Below are 26,032 nucleotides of genomic sequence, written 5' to 3'. Positions count from 1 at the left end.
CTTATCTAGAGAATGCTCACTTACAATCCTAACTTTGCCCCAAAATTCACCAATGCCATAGCCAGCCTAGCTGTAAATCATGACAACATCATCATTCTATGTTTGCTTTGAAAGAGAAAACTAAAGAAAATCTAACTCCATTGGCGCACTCCTAAAATTCTCCATCTCAAAGAAATGGTGAACAGGCCCACCCACAGAGCTGGACCCATCCTTGATGCAATATTCTGCCGGGATGGACTCTCCACTACCTCCCCACTGATACCAATCATCTGGAGGGACCATCATATGATCCCATTCACTGTTAGAACCATAACCCATACAATGCCCAAAAAACATAAAGCAACCAATGACAAACAAAAATAACTGGAAAGGCTTGATCTAGAAACTCTAACCCAACTACTAGAAACCACCAAACCTGATTCCTCCCAACTACACAAAACGACACCAGAAACTGTTGAAAAGAACCTTCACACCTGGATCACAGATGGATTAGACTAATCGGTACCGTTAAAAATGTTCAACCCCACACCGAAAAAGGTAGTGGCCAAATGGTTAACAGAGGAACTCTGTGAACTCAAGAAAATAACCTGTAAAAAGGCATGAAGAAAAACTGCAAGCAACTGGACAAAAATAGCTACCAAATACAATGTATCTAACCCCCAAATGGAAATGTACAGAATTATCAAGGATATATAAAACCCAACCTCATGCCGTTCTAATACTGTACCCTCGCAAATGTTATTTTGACAGTATCGCGGACAACCTTACAGCAAATGTTTGCTCAATCCAGCAGGGTATAGAGGAATCCAGTAGGACCAATAACAACATCCTCCCAGAAATCATATCCCCAATACACAGCGCAACATTCACCCAATTCAAACCAATTAGGGAGGAAACCTTCAGCAACCTACTGAAATAAACCAAACAGGCCATATCCCCCAGCAACCCATGCCCACCGGATAGCTACAAACAGCTACTCGCCCTTCAAACACCAGTCCTTTACACCCGACTTCTAATGAACCTATCTCTGAATAGTAACAAAATTATACAAAATTGGCCTATATTAAACCACTCTTGAAAAATGAGGCAGGAAAAACCAATGACCCCAAGGACTACAGACCTATATCAAACCTACTTGATCCCGTGAAAATCTTGGAGAACTACTTGTACAAAAAACTGCTCAACCATGTGGAATCCACCAGACTAATTGAACAATCCCAGGTTGGTTTCAGACTGATGAGAAACTGAATCATCACTCCTCGCCATATGGGACAACCTAAAGATGAATGCAGACAACACCACCCAATCTTGCCTCATCATACTGGACACATCAGCTGCCTTTGATACAATCAAAAATACATTAATCAAAAGTTTGGAAGAAGCAGGCATTCAAAACACGGCACATCAATGGCTGAAATATTTCCTCATGAACAGAACCGAAAGAACCTACCACCTTCCGTTCATATCAAACACTTAAAACGTCACCTCTGGCATATGACAAGGATCAAGCCGTTCTCAACTTCCCGTCAATATCTACATGGCCCCCCTAATGAAGCTCATACAAACCCGTGGACTGACATCCTACAACTTTGCAGATGACACCCAACTCATTTTCAATAGGACTACCAACAACAACCCTGACAATGCCGTCAATAAATGCCTCCCGATATGAACACATGGACAGCAAACAACAACCTTAAACTAAACCCAACCAAAACAGAAATAATGATAACCCCACGAGACAACAACCTAACAGACATGTCTCACCTGTCCCTCGAGTATGGGAACTCAACCTGAATCAACAGTGACAAAAAACCTGGGAATACTCATAGGCAGTGGTCTCACCCTGGAACCACAGGTCAATGCATTAGCAAAAAAATATTTCTACCATCTTTTGACTAATAAGAGGGGTCCTCCCTTGCACCGTCTTTCCACACTGTATCTCGCTATCAACTCATTGGTATTATCAAGAATAGACAATGCTGCAAATGGCTTCTACCTAGGAATGCCTGAACACTTCACCAAAAAACTACAACACATCCAAAACTACTCTACATTCTACTATGGCTACGAGTCAAGAAAATAATCAATTTCAAATCCCTCTGCATTGCCAATACATCGCTACACAGACAAGGAGCCAAATTCTCCCAAGCAAAAATCACCCAATACCAAACCAGAAGAACCTTACATTCTAGCACTGACTTCCAAACAGAAATAAGACATTATGAGAAAAGTACATTCAGAGAAACTGCTTTCTCTATTCTCATAGCCAAACTATGGAACTTGATCCCGAAGGGACGATGGAAAACCACCTAATCTTCCGGAAATGGCTTAAAATCTGGTTATTTTACTTGCTGAGATAAAAACTGATCAACAACAACTATACAACAATCACCCCAAACCAATGTCAAAACCATGGGCAGGCTCCCTCAACCCCATACAATGCCCAACCCACATCCACAAAGGCATTGAAACTCTAGCCCTGAGGTACAGAACCGCAAGGATCTCTACAACCAAACACTGCTCAATTCTCTGACCGATGTTTCAAGACACATGCACAAGTTTGCATAACGGTTCAAGAGGACCCAGGAATCTCAATACCAATTGAACAATACCAAGCCCCTCTACATAATGACCCACCCTAGTGACAGCTAATAGTCCATTATACTATAGTTTCTGCCATACTAATCTATTTCCTTCCCAGTAGTCTCATTCCACCAATCCAATTCTAGCCTCATGCCAATGCAAAGGTGTATGCCCTACAAAAAGAAAACAATAGCATAGCTGCACAATATCCAGAGAGCACCCAACATCCTACCAACCATTTTCTCTTCTCTACCACCCCCCGTCACCGCACACCTACCACCCACACCCAGATGGGTAGCGCACCACCCTGCTAAACATCCAAAACCACACATCACTCAAACCAACTCACAAACCCCAATAGCCTCCAACACCCAACACCACAAACACTGAACCCTGCCCATCCGGAAACAATAAGCATGCAGTGTACAAAACAAAGCACACCCAGAAAGCACACATGCACAGGCTCCAGTTACTCCTGGATCTACATGCATTCACCCACCCCACTTTACCTTACAGATCTGAATATAACAGGTCTGACTATACTATCACATGAGCAAATAATGATTCAATATTTCTCCTAGATGGAGAAGGACACCTCAATGGTTGAATTATCTGCTAAACCCTGTTTATTAGGACGTGACATGTTGCATACTAATATTTTATTACAAATGCTTTAATAAATTACAGTTACATACATTCGGTCCCATCACGAGTTGGGCGGCAGCCCTTAAATGCAGCGGTAACGCTATTACAGCCGCATTTAAGACCCTTAAATGCGACGGTAATAGCGTTACCACTGCATTAAAGGTCTGCCCAAACATGAGTCTGGCAGCATTTACCCCCAGCTCCAAGCTTGGGGTTAAATGCGCCGTAAAAATGGCAATTTTCTGGCACTATTAGCACATGCTAATTGCGCCAAAAATGCCCCATTGAGTCCAATGGACCTAATGGGGAATGGGGAATACCCATTACCACCCAACGCGGGTGGCGGTAACGCTATTAGGGCGGGTGGTATCTACCGCCCAACTCATGAGGAGGCCCATTTTATTTGTATATTAATACTTGTTTTACTATGAACTTTACAAGGTAAATGTTAGTTTGTGGACTCAACGCTCAAATCGTGTCACTGGGCCTCATTACAAGGTTCCTGAAAAAATGGAGCGAGGGAGAGGGTGCACAGCTCTGTTCTCTTTGATTTTGAAGAATTTCTTAATATAATGTTCTTAATTGGTTTTGAGTTGCTTAGTAGGGTGCAGCCCACTGAATAGTGCCTCCGTACTGGGCTCTAATGATAGACTGTAGAAAAAAGGACCTAGGCTAATTAGCCATCGGTGCGGGCCGCACACCTGTAATTCCCATGAATGGTTAAATATTTGCGTAAATTACTTGATCAAAAAATATATAATCATAAATAAAAACAGTTCACATGATGTATAAATGATATTTTTTAATCCACAAAAAATTTGAATCAATGAATGTTTGTCATTGGTTAAACAACACCAATTTGTAGCCTGCTTTTTAATAGGCAAATGAACAACCCTATGGCCAATGCATTTCAGAAATCATGGTTTCCTTCTTCAGAGCCGGGTGAAACTACGCAAGAATGTATAAATTATTCTTCAATAATCAAGAAAATCAACATTGTGCAATTAGTGTTGCAATAAACATGTTGGGAAGGCATTTAGCAAGACAGGGTACCCACAATAAACAGACAATTCACAAATAACACGTAAAGAAGAGAGAAAAACACATATGTCATAATTAGTTGCTTGGAATAAAGTCCTTGATGGTTATTGCAAGATCCACATTTCAATTGATCAATGTACTCTCATCATTAAATGGCATAACATAATGCTCGTATTACGTCAACATAAAATGCAATGAACATCTTATTCTACATGTTCTCAGAAATGGTTGCTCATACTTCCATAGAAGCAACTGTACCAAAATGTAATAATAGTTACTGTGTGTTATAAGCTTTCACCAATCTTTGTTGCAATCTATTCTTGCTTTACACCTACGAGCACTAACCTTCAAAGTGCATCTATTTTCCAGGCGCTGCCTGCGCTGGTCAACGTTGTAAAGTGTGTTTGAGTAACACTGTAACTACTGAAATAAAACGAACACAAACATTAGCATGCTCGTCATGATAAAGCGCGATGCTGCACTTATGGGGTTACCACTTCATCATTACTCGTGCTTACCTATAAAGCTTTCCTTTACAATCTGTTTGTATAGTCCTGCCGTGTGTGTTCTCCTGAGCTGCTGACTATCTCGAATGTGGCGGAAAAGTAAATCGTTGTCAAGGCAACGTGTATATCTAAAATGGCTGAACGCAACGAAGTGTACCGGCCATCTTGGTGTGGGCTAATAAAATCTGCCTGATGTAAATAACTGAAAAATGCTAACTCAAACTGCTGATGTTACTTAACTGATGCCCGTTTGTTGTCCCAAAGCACAATGTAATTATAGAGTGTATATGCGATTACACTCGATGTCAAAGATGAAGAGATACCGGTGTGGATCGTGTGTTGTTAAGTGCACAATAAAGTTGTGATGTTAAAAAAATGAGTGGGCAATGTCCATCTGCATTCTGGTAGGTATGTAGTGGATGTTCACGGATACTCTTCCTGTCAACTAAATGCATAGTGCAGACCAAGAAAATCATGAGTGGTAGAGCAACTCTATTCATGTCACCTATAGAAACGCGAATGCGTCCTGCTCTGTTTGATGCTTACTACTCTGTTTGATACTTACTTATGGAGCACTAATTTAGCTCGTGATTAACTTGGTGAGAAAAAAATGCTCTACAACTATGAACATATAGTGAAATACTTCTAGAAACTTGGTTAATTACAATCATGATTCAGATTACAGTGAAATGTACATAGTAACGTATAGCATTATCAGAGAAAGCAATTAAGGTCAAATTCATCATTAATTCCTCGTGGTGATAGTGCTTCGAGCCGATCGATCCAATATGCATCTCTCTGCTGTCTTTTCCTTTTGGCATCTCTGCAAGTATTGTCAATTAATTCCAGTACTTGAAATCTAAGTTGTGAGATATTGTGCTTTTTTTCATTGAAATGTTTTGCTACTGCAGAGTTGGTGTTTTTGTTGCGTATTCATGATTTATGTTCATTAATGCGTTTACGTATTTTGCGTCCTGTTTCGCCAACGTAGTATGTACCGCAAGGGCACTGTATACAGTAAATGCAGTTCTCTGTGTTGCAAGTTGCATGGCATTTTAATTTGATCTTTTCACCTGTGTAAGGGTGTACTACTGTTTCTCCTTTAATTATACTGTTGCAATTCCTGCAATTTAGGCACGGGTAAGTGCCAGTTCTCTTAGACAAGGTGTTTATTCTGGGTTTGTCTTCTCGTGTGTTAACAAGTAAATCTCTCAAGTTGTGTGATCTTTGGTACGCGAATGTTGGGGTAACAGCAAAAAGATCTTTGGTTCTTTCATCCTTCGTTAATATTTGCCAATGTTTATTTATGCATCTCTTGATTTGCATGCTTTGTGTAGAAAATGTGGACACATTTATCAATGGTGGTGATGTTGGTTTATCTTTTGGCGTAAGGGTGCTAGCCCTTTTTTTGTCATTACTTTCTCTGTTGCTGTTAGTACATCTTCGTCATGGTATCCTCGATCCTCAAGTTTCTTGCTCAATCTGATTAATTCTTATTCAAATTCACCTTGATCACCGATTATCGTTTTCAGACGGAGCATTTACGATGTAGTAAATTGTTTGTCTGTTGGTTTAGTGAATAATGATGTAGTTATCTGTCGATTATGTATGTTGACTTGAATGTCCAAGTAATGAATCCCAGGGTTCCCTATCTCAGAAGTAAATTGTATTCGATGGTGTATACTATTGATGTATTGAAAAAATTCATCCAAAGATTCTCTAGTATCTTGCCATATACAGAAAATGTCATCCATGTATCTAATCCACAATTTGATTTTGTCTTTCCACTGCGAATTTTGTAAGATATGTGACATTTCAAACTGATACATGAATGAATTTGCGTAAACCGGTGCCATCACTGCCCCCATAGCTGTGCCAGATGTTTGTATATAGTACTCATTCTTGTATTTGAAGTACGAGTTGGTTGAGATGAACATTAACAAGGACATTATAAATTCGTTGACTTCTCCTAGATTGTCTTCACGCAAAAGGAGCCATTTGACCGCTTCTTGCCCAAAATCATGTGGGATGCTGGTATAAAGGCTTGTCACTTCGATTGTGAAAAGTGTGTCGTTCTCTGTCAGTTTAATGTTCTCGAGTATGTTGAGAAAATGTGTACTGTCTTTCACATAAGTTTCAGTTTTTTGTATGATAGGGTTCATAATCAATGTAGGTTCCAAGTGGTTGTAATATACCTCCTGTGGCAGCAACAATTGGTCTTCCCGGTGGGTTTATTAGCCCTTTATGGATTTTTGGCAAAAGATAAAAATGTGGAGTGATTAGTTTCTGTGTCAGTAGAAATGCTTTAGTCTTGTTAGTAATCATACCCTCTTCTTCTGCTTTGGTTAATAGAATCTCTAAGTTGTCTCGAATGCCATTGATAGGATCTTGTTCAATCTTTGCGTAAACTGTATGATCATCCAATTGTCTCCTACATTCCTGACGAGCACGCTAATGTTTGTGTTCATTTTATTTCAGTAGTTACAGCGTTACTCAAACGCACTTTACAACGTTGACCAGCGCAGGCAGCGCCTGGAAAACAGATGCACTTTGAAGGTTAGTGCTCGTAGGTGTAAAGCAAGAATAGATTGCAACAACGATTGGTGAAAGCTTATAACACACAGAGTAACTATTATTACATTTTGGTACAGTTGCTTCTATGGAAATATGAGCAACCATTTTTGAGAACATGTAGAATAAGATGTTCATTGCATTTTATGTTGACGTAATACGAACATTATGTTATGCCATTTAATGATGAGTACATTGATCAATTGAAATGTGGATCTTGCGATAACTATCAAGGACTTTATTCCAAGCAACTAATTATGACAAATGTGTTTTTCTCTCTTCTTTACGTGTTATTTGTGAATTGTCTCTGTTTATTGTGGGTACCCTGTCTTGCTAAATGCCTTCCCAACATGTTTATTGCAACACTAATTGCACAATGTTTATTTTCTTGATTATTGAAGAATAATTTATACATTCTTGCGTAGTTTCACCCGGCTCTGAAGAAGGAAACCATGATTTCCGAAATGCATTAGCCATAGGGTTGCTCATTTGCCTATTAAAAAGCAGGCTACAAATTGGTGTTGTTTAACCAATGACAAACATTCATTGATTCACATTTTTTGTGGATTAAAAAGTATCATGTATGCATCATGTGAACTGTTTTTATTTATGATTATATATTTTTTGATCAAGTAATTTACGCAAATATTTAACCATTCGTGTGAATTACAGGTGTGCGGCCCGCACCGATGGCTAATTAGCCTAGGTCCTTTTTTCTACAGTCCCTCATTACAAGGTTGCCAGTCTGGATACAACGGTACTGGTAAGCTTACCGGTACCATTGTATCTGGACCGGCAAACTCCGAGTTGTGCCGCGGGTGCCTTTCATTCCGCCAAGTCTGCCCTGGTGGAATGAAAGGCACCTGCGAGCTACAGGCATCCCCATTCCCATTGATCCCTATGGGGCTGAAATGGGAATGGGGATCTACCGGCACCCGCGAAAGGGCAATTACCGGGTCCGGCGGGGTCGGACTACCCTGGTAATTGCCCATTCGCGGGTGCTGGACTTTCATGCTGGTATGGAGGTTGCCTTGCCGCTCTTACCGACAAGACTACCTCCAACCTTTCAAAAGATGCTCTGCAGATTAGATGTCTGGGATTTGCCCTGTACCTCGTACATAAAGGTGGGAGGGGTTGTGACAGCTGTGCATCCAGTCATCACCTTTCTACCGATACAATGGGCCTCCTTACAAGTTTGGCGGTAGCCATGCTGGTAAAACTGACACAGCTGTCGCCAAACTCGTGGAATTACTGGCATCCGGAAATGGGCAATTACCGGGGTATGCTGTATGCCATAGGGCTCAATGGGAATGGGGAGGTTGGAGGCACAGACGGACAGTTTCCCGCACGGACACCATACGGCATAGACCACGTTCTTGGTATTGCAATTGGTGAAAGTTGTTTGAGACCAAGGTTTCTCCAGGCCTAGGGTCTATCTGTGTAGTACGACTTGTCAATGGACAGTTGACACACTGGCCACACAGGGCATGTCCTACATTTCTAGGCACCCCCCAGCATTCTGTGACACTTTTCTGCCTGCCAGTTCCTCTAGTGATGTCATTTCTAGTAAGGAGATCTTTAAGGTTAGGGCCTCTTTTGAAAGCACACACCGTTAACGTCTAGGGGACAATCGCCAACCTTTAGGACGTGCCAGTTTTTCTTAATGATCTTAATGATCTGATTCGTTTGTGGAGTAAAGGTTCTAACAAATACTAGGCCTTCCTTATCTTTAGTCTTGTCGTTGTATTCAAGCAACCCTTCTCGATTGTTGTTTTTAGATCTTTTTAGTGTCTGACGCACTATCTTAGTCAGATATTTCCTTGCGACCAGTTTTGAGCTCAGGGTATCTGCTTCCGACAAAAAAAATCTCCTTTGTAGAGCTATTACGCTTTGAACGCAAAAACTGGCCAAACGGGAGATTCTCTCTAGCATGGCGTGGATGACAACTTCAAACTCTAACAACGAGTTTCGATCGGTTTGTTTGTGATATGGTCTGACCTGTAGAATATTGCGATTGGTGTCTACCCAAAGTGTAATGTCCAAGTAATTGATCTCTCGATTACTAAATGTGGATGTGAATTCAAGATAAGGATTTTGACAATTAATCCATAGTATAAATTCATTAAATTGATCAGCAGAGCCATCCCACTCAATAAGGATGTCATCTATGTAACAGCGCCACAAACCCAACTTAGAAAAGTATGGGTTTGTGGAGCTGTAGATGACTTGCCGCTCGAACTCTGAACAAACAGATTGGCTGCTGACAGGGCCACTGAGGAACCCATTGCTGTGCCATGGGACTGGTGAAAGAGCTGTCCATTGAAGCTAAAATAATTCTCGGTGAGAGCATTTCGGTGCACCAGAGGATGAAGCTATTAGGTGTACTCCGCTCTGTTCTTTTAGTAAGGAGTGTCTCCTCTAATACCTGTAAAGTTTCTTGTTGCGGTATGCAAGTGTACAGTGACACGATATCTAAACTGACAAGCAGTTGTGTAGTAGGATCAAATTGCAACTCTTCCACTATGTTAATGAATTCTGTGGTGTCCTGTACAAACGAATACATAGTATGTACGAAGGGTTTGAGATAATTGTCCGCAAACTTTGACAGGGGTTCCAGTAGGGCACCAGTACCCGAAACTATAGGGCGACCAGGAGTGTTCACCAGAGTCTTATGAATTTTTGGAAGTAAGTAGAATTTAGGTATTGTGGGGTCCTTAACCCTAAGGAATTTGCTCTCCTGTGGACAGATCCAACCTCTAGCACAGGCTGTTTCAACTTTGTGATTAATCAACTCTAAGTCAATTAGTAGGGTCTTCCTTAACAGGTTGGTAAAATGTTCTGTCTTCCAGTTGTCGAAGGCACTCGGTTATGTAATCATCACGATAAAGCATAAAAATAGCGCCAACCTTATCTGCTTTTCTCAGGATAATATCCAGATTGTTGGCCAAACTCTTCAGGGCTGTTTTCTCAAGTCGAGAAATATTAAGAAACGGCTGTTTCATTCCCTGGTTTTACAATTGTATTTCTTTCGAGACTCTCTTGGTAAAAACCACTGCTTCTGGCGTATAGCTAGCCACCGGCGGATTGAAGGAAGATTTATTTCTAAATCCACTTTCATTTTTCTCAATATCAAAAGCCTGGTGGGAGAAAAATTGTTGTAGATGGATTTTACACAACAACTGTTCGATTTCAACCCGAGTACAGAATTTATCATAACTGACAGTGGGTATGAAACCGAAACCTCTATTAATCAGTGCCTCCTCCTCTATGCTGGGCTGGTAAGAAGAGAGGTTCACTAATAGGGTCTGCCGCTGCGTAGCGCTCGCGGTTCGTCCCACTTGTCGGGTCCAAAAAAGACTGAGGTTGCTGTTGTTGTTGCGGACCGCCTCCCATATTGCCCTGGTTTCCGGTAATAAAATTCCTTTTGTTGCGTGTGGGTCTCCCCTGCCGGCCTTGATTCCTACCACGCTGCTGTGAGACTCTATAACCTTTTTGATTAGAGGAAGAGCCGCCATTAGATCTACCAGAACTAAAGAAAGTATTCCCAAAGTTTACTTTTCTGGTTTGATTTTGGCCACCGTGTTGCTGTCGTACCCTTCTTTTGTATACCGGAAAGCGTTTTCGTGTCAGAACTGAAGTAAATCTTTCTTCATTCTGCGTATACGGTCTTGGGTACAAAAACTCTTAAATTCCGTAATTTCTTTGGTGATCTTCTCCAGTTGTTTCTTATAAGTTTCCAATGGAATCAGTTTTTTTATCTCTTCGTCCATCTTATCTAGATCTCCTGAGATCTTAATTGTCATTTCACGAGCTGTATCTATGATAAGGATCCTCCAATCGTGGCCGCACCTATATGCGATATAACTCCATTGGATGATAAATTATTTATTACCCAAAAACTAGCGTGGCTCGTTCCGGACCACTAAGCCCTGTGGTAGAGTCCGATCATTATGGAGCCGTGCAGTTCAGTGCATATTAACCTTTTCTTCAGTTGCAACAACTCGTCCCAATTACTTAAGTTAGTTATCGATAACCCTCTGAAAAGAGGGTGGTCTGTGCTAGCAGTTCAAGGACATACTTATCGTCATAACTCTTTGTGCGTTCAGCTGCCATGATTGTACTCGACTTTCCCAGATACAAGAATAACTGTCTGCACTAGTTAAGGACTGAAAAGTCCCTTGATTCTCGATTAATATTAAAGAAATAAATCTTCGTTAATGCTCGAGCTGTGAACTGTGAGGCAAAACTATTGGGTGAAACCACACTAGAGTATCACCTACTTTTTGGATCTTGCGGGGGTAACCCGCTGTACCCCCTGTCCCCACTTTACTTTATCAGTAAAGCGTCCGAGACCAGGCACGAGAGCAGGACAGTGGGGGCGTGCATAGCAGCATATGTATATAAAGCGACAGGATGGATAGGGGTAAACATGGGATACAGATAAACATGGGGATACAGGTACATAGCATATACAGGAGATACAGATATGTACCATCTGCCGCAGCATTCGTATCATCCGCAGCATCCTTACTATCCGGATCATCTGCACCATCTGCAGCGTCCGCACCATCCGCGTCATCGGTAGCATCCGCGTCGTCCATAGCATCCGCACCGTCCGTGGCTTCTGCACCATCCAAGACATTTGCTTGGTCCGTTCAATTCACTTATCTGTTCCGTCTACTACGTCCGTTTTGTCCACTCCATCTGTTCCATGCACTCCATCCGTTCCATGCACTCTACCCGTTCCATGTATCTGTTTCATCCCCTCATCCATTCCATCCCCTCCATCCGGTCGATTCCCTCCATCCGGTCGATCCGCTCCATCCGGTCCAGTTTTTAGGGAGGGGAAGGGATGTGGTCGGTGTGGGATGTTCGTGGGAGTTGACGCGAGGAAAGGGCAGGGGGTGGGGTGGGTCTGGCCGGGATGGGTCTGGGTGGGTTGGGCGATTCATTGGTGGGGCAGGGGGCGGTCGTGCTGGGGCGTGGGTGGAAGGGATGGGAGGAACAGGAGTCTTAGGATGGTTGGTGTCAGAAATCAGGGGTTGTGGTGCAGGAAAAGACGTGTAATGTATAGATACTGGGGAAAAACTACATTTCCCAGCAGGCACAGGAAAAGTGTGTAGTTCCCTGTAAACGCGCCTGTCCACAGCTGCAGGCAATTGTGAATTAGGAAGGCGTGCTCTTAACGGCCGTCCGCCCGTGCTCCGGTGTTGATGATTGATGTTGGAGAGCACGGGCGGAGGCAGCAGCAGCGGAGTAGCAATGCAGGAGGAGGCTGGCAAACGCTATGCAGCATAGGAGGGAAACGCTGGTCCATGAGCGGCGGCAGGCTCATACCTCGGGCCGCGGCGGCGAGCACTGGCTGATCTCGGCTTGTATTTTTTCTTCGGGTCCGGGGCAGCCGCAGGAGGCACCCGGACACTCAGTTAAGTGCTCTGTGTGTGTGTTCTGCTATAGTGCTGATGACTGTGTACTTGCTGGGTCGCGGCAGTGATTGATATTGTTAGGTGCTTCATCCTTTGGTGTCTGGACGTTCTGAGGAGACGTCCGGACAATCAGTTAAGTGTATTCTTAAACGCATTCTTGTGCTATTATGGACATTGGTATGTTAAGATACGTTCTTGCTGAAAGGAGGGGCATGGATAAGGCGTGCTAATCAGGGGAGACCTGAAATCATCTAGGCCTGCAATCACAAGTCACAATGACACACTCAATATGTGGAGGGAATTGTTCCATGTAATGTGATTGTGCTTACCCAAATTGGGGCCTTTTTTGTCTTAGTGTCATTGCCCGCTCAACGTATGTTCTATATACTGCATCACAGGGTGTTACATGTCCAAAGATTTGCCTTATGATGTTTGTGTTGCCATGAAGTCATGCTTTGTAAGTCATGCTAACTAACATTCATGGTTCATGTATTGTGCTCAGTATGTTTCCCGAGAATTATGTTAGGTTTCTCTAGTTTATGTGATTAGTGGTAGGTTCCAAAATATTCAAGTATCAGGTCAGGAATTACCAGGGTAGAAATACAGGTGTGTAGTTTGAGTTTTGCTCTCTATGCATTGTTGTTTTCCCTTTCCTTCCCTTTATTGGTCCATCCCCTTTCCCTAACTCCTCCTTCCCCCCATTGGCTGCCACGTGGCTTCCTGTACTTCAAATATCCAGGCGCCCGTGCCAACCACGGTGGGAGGGTCGATCCATTTGGCTTCTGTGGTTCGGGAGAGGGGATTCATATCCTCCTCCTTAAGTTGTTTGTGACAGTTGGCGCGCCATCCGGCTCCTCTGGCTTGGGGGTTGGGTGGAGTGAGAACGTGGTGGAAGGTGGGATGGTTTGGGATGGGAGGGAGAAGGGGTTAAGGAGTTTGGGTGAGAGCCTGGTAGAGGGTGGGATGGGAGGGGGAAGGAATTAAGGGGAGGGAGGCACACCAGAGTGAGGCTTTTACCCTGGACCTAGCTGGGCAGGATGGACTTGTGGCGAGGGTCGGAGTTAAGGCTTGTTTGTAATATCAAGAGGTCGAGAAACTATAGCCCTGCAAAGCAGGGCAGTCTAAACATTAAAGATGAGTAACAAACACTGGATGGTAATGTTTCTGATATTCGTAAAAATGCCATTTTGACAAAAACGTTTGACTACTTTTTTATTCACCTTGGTTATTTCTGATCAATATTTGCTTTCATCACAGTATTTTTCCATTAATTACCTTTCTTACATTATATGGACTGAAATGATTTTTAAGAATAACAGGCATTTTTCTGGAGCATAGCAGTGACATTTAAGCTAATTAGGATACACAAAATGCTTTTCCCATCCGGCTCTGAACTGAAGATGAACTCCCAATGATGGCCACTGGGTGGTGCTGTGTGTTCCTTGACTGACGGCTAATTCTGCATCCACATTTCAGGTGGCACGTTTTTTGCAAGCTTATGGGTATATGGGTAAAAAACAAACACAATGCAACATCACAGATTAATGTTCAGGGCAGCACACCGTTATGTTAGTTTACGTTCGGGAGCATGTTGAATGAAATCACGAACCTACTAGTAGTGTGTTTTTAGACACGCAAAGTCATTTCACATTAGTAACATGTGGAATGAAGTGATTCAAGTTACTGAACAGCTCCAATTTTCAATATTTTGTAAAATATCATGCACACCATCACTTCACATTCTCCTGGCCATTGGCTGTGGCTACCCTCCCCCATTCTCACGTCCTATGAGCAGGGCAAGTAACCTAGGAGTGGTCTTACATTCTGGTCTGGCTCTTGTGGCTACTTTAATACAGCATCCAAAAAGACTACCAGTTACACCTGCTAAAGCGTAAGCTCCCAATACAAGGAGGAGGTGCTTAGAACTCTCAAATTTTCCCAGCTTAATTCCTGTAAAAGTATCTACATGGAAGGACCCAAAAAATAATTCCAACAACTTCGCCTTCTTCAAAATAGGGTATTCATAATGGTGATTGGCCTAGGTTAAGATACCAAATCACCCTCTGGCCTTAATGACTTACACTGGTTGCTCGAGGAGTAGGGAACTATTTTCAAAGTGCGCATGATGAAAAAAATCATTACAATGTGGAGTCTCTTGTGTATCGCGTCCTTTGTGGTTCTATCAGGGCAACAACAGGCTCCTTCAGCCTCCATCGGTCTTCCTTTGTTGACCTGTAGGAGTACTCCACACTTGTTGAAGCTTTTTCAATCCCACTCTCTTTGGATATTGACCTCATGTTCTGTTAGAAAACCACAGAATTTCTCTCGCCTTTTGCAGAGATTCGTTGGCCGTCATTACAGATTTGCTGGTATCCCACCAGTATTTCTGGCGCGATACTGGCAAAACTGCCTTACAGTAGCTGCCGCCTGATATCCCGATATTACCAAGCTATTAAGGGCAGCAGAGACTCCAGTAAACTGCCATTCCATGGATTCGTATAGAGCTACATGGATGGGAGTGCCGGAATAACCGGCACTGGTAATACCGTTTCTGGTGATTCCGCCTTTTATTGTCCCGGGAGGGGCCTGAACTCCCTGCAGGTCAGGCCTGCTGGTAGATCACTGCCCCACCGTTAAAGTTGTGTTTCCCCGGTCAGAAATAAATGCCGTTTCTGGAATTACCGGAATTTGTTTCCAGGCCAAGGAACTTATATTGAGCCCCTTTGTCTCTGTGTCCAATGTAGCTCGATTCTTTTTTCACTCGTCCAACGGCAGGAAGTTATGGCCCAGAGAAAGTTAGATAACTATTAGGACTCTTGTTTTTAAGTAAGAGTTTGGTTTCAACAACAATGGCTACTGGTTTAAATTAACTCCAATTCCCAGGATGCATTAGATCACCGCACATTTGATCATCAACATGGTTTCATCTTTCGATAGATTGTATTTTCACCAACGCTGTCTCCAGTTCTGTAATAAGACTGTTCCACAACAGTGATGCAGCAATTTATAAGAATTCATTTACAACATGCATGAGTTCATCACCTTTGACACTTGGTCTTTAGTAAGACTTTGTTTAAACAATGATTCTTGTGTGATGTAAGACTGCTGCCCACAATCTATCAGTGTTGATTATCACATATACCTGTAGGTTTTCGGCAATACTTGGTTTTAACAACAAGGACTAAATGGTTCTTCCTGAAAAAGTCTGATTTTCCAACATGCACCATGGATGCTCATATTTGACTCTTGTTCATACGTCCTTTTAACTACAATTATTGGATTCAGGTAAGGTTTGATTTCACAATTCTAATAATGGCATTTGCTCTTTAATAGAACATCCTTTATCAACATGCACGTTTTTTTTCCTTTTTTCATTAACAGAATGTTGACCTGCTCGCCAAGCTCACATAATCATTCCAGTAATTTGGAATGTTCTTTCTTAATCAGCCTTTGACAATCTTGGAATATGTGTCCCAGCATGCATCGGCACACTGACTTGTTCTGGGGAATTAGACTTCAGTGCCCAGCATAAATACATGTTCACGTTTTTTAATATGATCTTTTTAAGTTTCTCATTGGGTTTAGCCTTTATGACCCAGAAATCTGGTTTGACTGGGGTCCTGGACTTATTTCCATCTCCGATTGCTACTATTGCTCTCTGTTCCTGCTTCATGCCCTTTTTCTGGCCCTTATCCAGTTTTCTTTTGCAAGTTCTGCTTCTCTGAGACTCATCAGCATTCCCCTATGCAACTCTTGCCTACATTCCTCAACACTTCACGCCAAATAATGCTTGCTTTCCACCTTCCTTTCACACACACTAATGGATACGCTCTTGCTATCGGACCCGATATGTGCCTCTGATTCCAGATTAGACGCAATGCTGTTTTCTCTTTTAACGGTCTGTGTGCTTTAACATTTGTAAGCTCTACTTCTGTGTACTGTGGTGAATCCTATAATGATATAACTCCTTTTCCTGAGGTAGCCTCTGCTCATTTGGCCAGGGGATGGCAGTCGCTACCTGATCGTGACTCTAGGGGCAGCTATATGAGGGAGGACCACGTAGGAAGGAAGGGAATCCTCAGGGGGATCACAAGACATTGTTCGATAAAGACACATAACCCCCTCCCCCCCTTCCCTTTTAGGGACACTCCTCCTCTTCCTCATGCCTTAATGGCATATTGTAACCCTCTCCCTCAAACCCTTGCCAGGTCTACCTTATACAGCCCCCAACATCAGGCAGGGAGTGATATGTTAATCAGGGGGATTTTAATTGCCATATGACAGGTGACCTCCTTGTATCTCCAAATCCCTACCTCAGTGCAAGATGCCTGATGACCCATGGAAGAAGGGAGGGAGAAGGGTTAGGATGGCTGCAACTGTTTGATTCATGGGATCTTACCATGATTAATGGTCGCACATTGGGAGATCGGCCTGGGAAACACACTTGGACTAACGGCTCTTCGTTCAGTACCCTGGACTACATATTTATGTGCTCCGAGATGCAGTCCAGAATCGCGGACATGTGTGTAACGCCCAATAAATGGAGCGACCATGCGTTGCTTCTTTGCTCACTCCGCCTTCCTTCCCCTTCCACCTCTCATTCTAATATTGGCAATATTCAAACCAATTGCTCTGGCACTAGAATAGTCTTGTTGGAGAAGAATATAAGAGCGGCCACTGAAGCCCTTAAACCCGCCGCTTTATGGGGTCTTCCTCTCTTCGATCTCATGACTGTAAATGACATAGAAGACTGGATTCTGGGATTTTCTGGCCTACATGCCACTACAAATACGAGGCATATGTTAAAGCTTGGGGGCAGAAACCTACCCTATAACAAGGGAGGGCATAGAGCTGAGATTCGGGGCTTTAAGAACATGAACTTAGTGGGAGCTGCCTACTATGAGAAAGTTAGAAAAGCTAAAAATAGATATAGAGCCTGTATTAAGAGCATAAAAATGTCAGAGAGGAACAACAGATATCAAAAGCTCGTACAAACCATCTGCTCTAGAAACTCTCGTAGCATATGGACACTCCTAAATGAGAATAGAGGGAAGGTAAATGGACCATTAGCCAACCCTATCGGTGAAGAAGTATGGATAAAATTTCTAATGGGTCGTAACTCTGGAGAGGCGGAGGCTCCTAGTATATCTCAAGTGAAGGTTCCCTTCCCTCCGCCGTTTGACGTCTCAGTGGAGGCCATTCATAACAAAATAGTCACTCTTAAGACCTCTAGAGCCCCCGGCCCTAACGGGCTGGCTAATGCAGTCATTAAGAACTATACTGCATTTTGGGCACACCTCTTCTCTATTCTTTTCAAAAAGATCTTAGCTCAGGGGACTATTCCCTGCTCCTGGCAAACAGCTATTCTCGTCCCTGTGTTTAAAAAAGGTAGCTGCATAGATCCTAACAACTACAGCCTCCTCTCTATGGTTGACATCACTGGCATTTTTTTGCCGCATTACTGCTTAGTGAGCTGCAGAAGTGGGTGGAACAAACTAACGTACTTAGCAGATTCCAATGTGGTTTTCGGCGAGATTTTTCCACTTCTCACAATCTTTGGGTGATGGATATGCTTCGCACACGGGCACTTAGCAAGGGGCAGCCCCCGCTTTATGCCCTATATATTGACTTCAAGGCTGCCTTTGATTCTATCCCTAGAGCAAGGCTATGGATTAAGCTGGAAACAATGGGCTGCTCGCCTGGTCTTCTATACTATATAAGACACCTGTATCATAATACCTCTGCATGCCTCAGATTAAATCAGGAAGGCACTTTGACTAGACAGATGATCCAGAATAGGGGGGTAAAGCAGGGATGTGTAACTGCACCCCTCATTTACAATCTTTATGTATATGACATCCCTGCAGCACTTGCCGAGGCTAAGAATTGCCCTCCAAAAATTGGCGAGGCACTTTGCACTGTTCTAGCATATGCTGACGACCTGGTTGTATTTGGCAATACCATAGTTGGACTTAGGCGCTCTGCGGTCACCTTATGGGATTACGCTAAGAACAATGGCTTGACTATAATAGATAAGCAAAGGTACTTCGATTTACTAGGAAAAGAGCATCCCGAGTCAACCTGCGGGTACATAATAATCTTATACTTTACGCTCCATCTTATCGGTATCTTGGAGTAGAAATTGAGCCTTTGGGCGACTACCTCATGTGCCGGCAAGGACGTATAACCAGGACGACGCAAGTGATAGCATTAATATTTCGTTCACAAACAAGCAGGGCGGCTTTACCTTGTGCAGGACTAAACACCTATACATTCAGGTTTTTGCGCCTATGATTACCTATGGCCTTGAGTCTCTTCTCTCTTTCGATCTTGCCTGGCTGCGAGTGATGGAAGGTAAATTCTGGCGCCGGATGCTGGGATTACCTCCAAGTGTCCCAGTGGCCCTGATTAGGCTTGAATTGGGTCTCCCCTCACTTAAAGCATTGGTACTTAAAAGGAGGGCAGGATTCTATCTTAAAATGAAGGGCAACCCTTCCAATCCGTTATTGGCTGTGATCCATCAAGAAGTGAGTAAAAAACACACCACTTCTCCCTTCCTGAAAGACATGATAAAATTTCTTATGAATATAGGCTGGACGCACAGAGGGGTGACCGTCTCCAAGGATGTTCTGACAGCACTCGGCAAAAAGGTGGACCTATGGGACTGGTTAGAGAATTTCTCACACCTGAGCAGCCTAAAGACCTTCCATTTTGTAAAATATAGACTCTATAATTTTATGCAACCACAAGCATATCTGTATCTTTGCCCCACCAAAAGGCTCAGACGTTTCATTATTTTGTTCCGTCTGGAGCAATTACCCACCCTGTATAATATAGGAGCCAGGGAAAAGATCCCTGCCAGTGAGCGAGTTTGTCGCTTGTGCAAATCTCCTGAATGTTTGGAGACAGCCAAGCACTTGTTGACTGAGTGTTCAGCTCTGGGGTGTTCAATCATTAAATATCTTGGGGAATTTGTACACGATCCACTAACCATTTGTGAAACTTCATTCTGGCTTTACTGCACCAACACCTGCAACATGCATTTGTTTATTGCATTGTATAATGTGTGGCAGCTGATTGAAAAGCCCTGGGCTCCTTGATCTGAAACATCTTATCATGATGGGTCAAACATTGCTTGTGTTACCCTGATCAGGCAGGGGTTTTATACCTTCTGTACGTTTATTATCACTCCAAGGCCGGGTGTTTTTTATCGAGATATCTATTGTCTACGTATATGGCTAAGATTGTGCTGATGTCTAGGCAAAGATTACAAGCTACACAATTGTTTCTGTTTGAATATTGTTTTCTTTTAGGTTGAAAATATCTTAAAGAAAAAATGTTGCTTTACCACATATTCTCTTCTGTATATGACAACTGCTGATTTGTTTCTTTTAATGAGTTAATATTAATGTATGTAATTTGTATTATGTGTGAAGTTTGAATTTACTTTCAATCTGTATCACATTAAAGAATTATTATTGTTAATAATTGAGTCGAGGAAGAGAGAGAGAATTAGAGATTACTCCCAGTGAGATCCATTGTCAACTTCCTCAACATTATACCAAAGATACTGAGACGAGAAAGAGGAACAGAACAATGAAGATGACTGGGATGGATTAGCAAACTCAGCAGTCTAGTCTTTGGAAGTTGCTCCATTCTGCCGTGAACTTTACATTCATGGCAGCTGACAGACAGCGTGAGGGAGAAGTGCAGAAGCTGGGTAATGCTTCAACCCATGCATAGAATGGACAACACGATACGGGAGAGAACGCTGTGAAAAGTGAAACCAAAGCGAACCCAGACCAAGTGAGAGAAACCGGGTGACAGAGGGCTTGCCGTCTGTGTCGGAAAGGCAGTGGGAGCCGCGCAGAGTGGAACTAAATGCGGCGAAGCTACAGTGACTGACGGCACGCACGCTGAGCCAACAAGCTCCACAATAAAACAAAGAGGCGTGAGAAGCATTCAAAGCACCGGGGAAGGCCAGGGAAGACAAATGGGTTACGAGGGTGCCTAAGAATGCATGCCGCTCCGTGAAATTAACGAGAGAAACATTGAATGAAACCTGTCAAGGGTTTAGCCTGGTCTTAAATCATGCAAAAATGGGTCGCTGGGTCCATACCTGAAAAGAGGAAATACAAAACATATAAGTACGAATATTGAAACGAACTTTGGGAAACCGGAGGTGATAAGCCAACAGAGGTCAAACATCACAGTGTGGGCAAAAAGGAAAGATAACTTCATAAAAGTCCTGGCTGGAGAATATACCAGGCTAAGTTAATCATTTGAGAGGGACTGCACGTCAAGTGGTCGAAAGATTACATAGAAGTCCTGGCAGGAAAGTATACCAGGCAAGGTCAATTGCTGAAACTCTATACCAGGGAAAGTTAAATGTTTGAAAGACTGCATCCAAGACCTGGCAGGAGAGTACACCAGGAAAAATCAAAAGGTGTGTAATAAACTACAGTGGAAGAGAATCTCAAAGAAGACCCATCCCCTTGAGATTGTGAGTCGTTTTCAAGGTGGAGAGAAAACCTGTCAGGGGAGTACACCAGGTGATCTGCGAATCTGGTTGCGCCCAAATTGCAAATAATGGAAGGAGAAACCCAAGGAGGATTCATGTATGTGGGATTTTGAGTTGTAGTGAATATAAACAGGAACCTGGAGAAGGGAGCCATTACCTGAAAGTGAGCACACCGAGAGGCGGGAGTTACCCTCTTGGGTTCCAAGGAACTTATTCATTGTTTGAACTTTTTGCTATTGGTTAAAAGGAAGGTGGGGAAGTGAGCCATTCCCTGGAGCTATAAACCTTGTCCATTTAGACCCTTTCAGTTTAAATCATACCTTTAGGTTGGATTTGAACACTTGAGAATCAGAGACAGTATCATTTGCACTTTAGAGTTCGTTTAGAGTGTGAGGGCCAGAATAGGATTATGCACACAGAACATATTTTGCTTTAGACATCATGATAAAGGACAGACCCCCTTCGTTTTTGGTTGAGGTAGTAAAATACTTCCAAGGTTAGGGATAGTGAGGCATTTTCCAACCCCTTCTTGATTTGAATAAAAGTTTAAAACCAAAAACCATGAGTCCTCTGTGTCCGCATCTCATTTCTGGGTCCTCACAGTACCGACTACTCAGGCTGGTCAGCAAGTTCCTCTCTCCTCTCCAGTGTCTGCTGCTCAGTTCCCTTGTTCAGCATTATGTGGCAGTACCAACGTCTTTGCAGTTCACCATGAGCTCCTCATCTGAAGGGTTTCCATCCAGGCAATATTCCTTCAGCTTTCACCTGCAAGAACCCTTGTTCCTTTTGCTCATTTCCTTTATGCCCTTTGTGCATACTCCACTGTGTTCATAAAGGGCCTATGGCCTCAGAGTGACTTGAAAGACTTTTCCCAACATGAATTTTCTGACGGGGATGCCTCAATCGCCCAACGTGCATACTGGGGGTCTTTACCAAAGCATGCACAAACATCACTCACTAGGAATGCATGATCCTTACCAGACAGGATACCATAAAGTCATCTTAAAATGGCTGTCTCCAACTCATACAGTTCATAATCGTAAACATTCGATCAATTTGCCCTTCATTCAGAATGATAGAAAATTACAAGAAATTCAGGGAAATGCTCAAACTGAACTGTTTAAACAAGCTTTCAATATTTAAGGCCGTGTTACGCAAATGACCATCTGTAGCAGTCACGTTTCACAGAGAGCAATTTACAAATCACTAATAAACCTACACAATTTCCCTGCTTCCCACAGAAGTAAGCACATACATTATCCAAACCAGTTTCACTAGTTAAATTTGATCTGTAGCGGGTCTCCAATCCAGACAGACCCAGTCCACTTAAAGTTCAGAAAAGTGATTCATGCAACGTACCCTCGCTTTATGGATTCCAGAAACTCTGCATTGGTTGGGTCGGTATACGATCTCAAATCTCCATCATCTAAACTGAAACCATTTTTCCATAATTTAAGCAAAACTTGTGCCTATGAATGAAAAAAAAAAAAGATTAAGAGAAGAAACAAATCAGAAACATTCATTCATTGTTAAAGGAAAACAAGCATTGGCAAAGCCAACAGTGTTGGTTTTTTTGTGGGTAAGGGTTAGGCATTGGCCAGGCGCTGCTAGTAGGGTACTCCTGGCCATAAGATTACAACTGCTTGAAAATGTCTCCTGTACTTGAACATATGACGTCAGTTCTAGGGAAATACCTGTCTAACACCTACACACAGGCCAAAACTTAACTTTGCTAGTGCTCATTTTATAACAGGACTTCAGAGAAAGAACAGATGCAAGGATACACATACTGCTTATAACTGAAGATACTGAAGGCACACTTGGTTAAGCCATTTTATTACAACAGGAGCTCATTTTCAGGGGTGAGCCAATCAAGAAATGAACGGGGTAATTCATAGATTTCAGCGCAGAGGCAGCGTAGAGAGGGAGCCAGCCGTTTGCGCTAAACAGCATTCTGTCGCACCGCGTATTCATGGAATTGGCAAGCCATTATGAGCGCTGGCGGAGAGAACATCCTGCAGCGCCAGTTACGCCCCCAAGAACTCCCCTTGCGCAAGGAAAAACCATTGAAATCCCCAATGCAGCGCAAAGGGCCGCGCTAACCCTGGACCAGCTAACAGGGCCACTACACTACAATCGTGCGAGCGGGGAACGAGTATTCCTGGGGTGTGCGGGTACTTTCACACGCGATTTTGTTTGCAGAGCGGGGTACGTGTATCCAGTGGGGAGTCTCACACGCAATAGGCCTTGGACGAGCGGGGTATGTGTTTTTCTGGGATGCGTGGGGAGTTTCACACGCGATTCCGCTTGCAGAGCGGGGTACGTGTATTCTGAGGGGTTCGCGGGGTGTTTCACACGTGAATTGGCAGTGTGGGTCCTCCCAGGTGGGCCCTCTACCCCCTCCACAGCCCCTGCAGGCAGCCCACACCACAGGGGACTACCCTGCACCCCTGGCCATGTCCCGCAGGCAGCCCATCCACCACGGGCATGCCCCCCCCAGCCAGGCCACATGTCACCTTGCACTAGTGATCACCAACTCATGGCCCTCTGCACCCCCAACCCCTCAGCATTGACGGGCACCTGCCAGCAGGCCCTGACTCATGTCCCCCTGCACCCCCAACCTCCCAGCATTGACAGGCACCTGCCAGCAGGCCCCGAATCATGTCATCCCCCCCCCCCCAACACGTCCTAAAGATGCCCAATCATGGGCCTCATGTCCACCAAAATCCCACAGCACGCCACCCCAGTCTTGAGACGTAATGAATTTCCCAATCCACCCCACACTGACATGCCTATCTCATGACACAAACCAAAAGTCACCTATGCACATCAACACATGTCTGTCACACACACACACACACTGGGTGCCATTGATTGTGTAAACCCACATTTTGACATGCATGAACCCAATGAGCGAATCCCACACATGGAAGTAAAATATCTAAATGTATTATGAACAAAATGAATGTAATGAAATGAAAGCATAAAAAAATGTCAAACATGAAATGAAATGCATGTCCAAAACATAATAAAATGAAATGTAGAACCAATCCAAAGAAATCCAAAAGAAAAATCGTCCAAACTCTCCATCCACCAAAGAAAATCCAAAGGAAACGTAAAATGTAAAATCCATTGATCCATGGTGATTTCCCAGAAAAAAGTTCTCAAAAATCCAATGTTCAACTATCTACAACAAATTTTCAAAGGGTCCATGAGCCCAACGAAAGAAATGAAACCTATCAAAGAAACTACCTAACAAATAACTATTTACAAAAGTGTGGGGCATAGTCCAATCACCCCAAAATAAAGCAAAACGAAAATGAAACCTATCACTAAAAACTATATACAACGGCGGCGGGCTAGTCCAACGGCTCACTTTCCGATTTCCCGGGCTAGGGCATCATCGAACTCCTGCTCTATGTCCTGGAGGCGGTCCTCTTCCATGGCCCTGAGGGTTTGCAGGGACGATGCCATGTTCAACTCCTACTCCCTGCGTATTGCCTCGAGGAACTCAGGCCACCTCAGCGCCTTCCGCATGGAGTTCTCCACCCTGACCATTGTGAGCCGTGCCTCTTCCGCCCGCCGCCGCTCCGCACCCATGGCATGGCCCAACCGCTGCCACACGGAAGACACTCCCAATCCTGGGTCTTCCTACCCTCTGCCGATGTCTGCCCCTCGGATGTTGATAGCCCGAGCCATCATCGCTCCCACCTTGTTGCTGCTGCTGCTGTGCCCTGACTCTTGCTGCCTGCACATCCTCCTCCGGCGGGGTGCAGTTGTTGTGGTGGCCACCCCTGCTGGACGTCTGACTCCCGACTGTGGCAGGAATGTGTCCTCCACCAGCCTGGCTGCTGGGTCAGAGGCAGCTCCACAGGGTACCCAGGTGATACATGGGTGGGAAGATGGCATGGAGGACGACTGGCGCATAGGGGGTTCAGGTGAGGAGGGGGTCGGAAGAAGGTCCAGCACACAGAGGAATCCAGCACTGGTGACCCGTGCCAGTAGGGCAACGCGGTCAAAGAGGCATCCGAGATGAAGTGCAGTGTTCACGAAAACACAGCAGGTCACCTTACATGCCCCGTTGACGCAACGCTATCCCAACCAGGACAGGCTCAACCCGGTCCCGGATTGCCACGTCTGCAGGGAGAGGAAGGCCAGTTGTTGTGCGCTCATCCCCTCCCTAAAAACGGGTCTGGACGTAGGCATCCCTGCTGGTGCGGGATGATGCAGTCACAGGATTACACCTCCGCGGCGGCCTGCGCTGCCTCCTGTCCCTGCACGACACAACTAGCACCAGTGGAATCCCCTCCTACAGACCCAGTGTGTGTCCCTTCCACAGCCTCCTCCTCCACCAAACCCCTCACCAACCTGGATTACTCCGTGCCATCTTCCTCCGTCGGACACTGTGGGGTCTCAGCTGCCCCTTCTGCTGCCGAGGAGTCCACCTCCGACCTCCGCCTCTTGGACCTACCCTCAGCAGCTGTGGCCTGGGACGCGGCACCAGACTCCTCACTCCCCGACGAGATGACAACCTGGGAGGGGAGCCGGGCCTTGCGTCTCCGGCTGGCGGTGCGATCCCTGCCGCTTTGCTCCACAGCACCCTCCCGCCCTCTTCATCAGTTGACGCCGCAGACAGGGAGAGATAGAACACAGGCATCAGGGCACTGTACAATGGACTGATACACACATGACAGTTGTACATGAGTGGCAGTGTCAAACTTCAGACATGGCATCAC

General features: G+C 44.1%; 1 protein-coding gene across 7 annotated transcripts in view; it reads right to left on the bottom strand.

Annotated features, from left to right (window-relative positions):
- The window catches only part of UBXN2B (UBX domain protein 2B), a 696,122-nt gene that overhangs the window by 216,824 nt on the left and 453,266 nt on the right, over positions 1-26,032 (bottom strand). For all 7 annotated transcript variants that reach the window (XM_069621083.1, XM_069621081.1, XM_069621082.1 and 4 more), the window contains one exon: positions 22,656-22,765. In XM_069621083.1, coding sequence (XP_069477184.1) covers positions 22,656-22,765 — 110 coding nt within the window. The remainder of the gene's footprint in view (positions 1-22,655; positions 22,766-26,032) is intronic.

Source organism: Ambystoma mexicanum, chromosome 5q (assembly GCF_040938575.1).
Source record: "Ambystoma mexicanum isolate Mex_15411 chromosome 5q, UKY_AmexF1_1, whole genome shotgun sequence".
Lineage (NCBI taxonomy): Eukaryota > Metazoa > Chordata > Amphibia > Caudata > Ambystomatidae > Ambystoma > Ambystoma mexicanum.
This window is presented reverse-complemented; position numbering and strand designations above follow the sequence as displayed.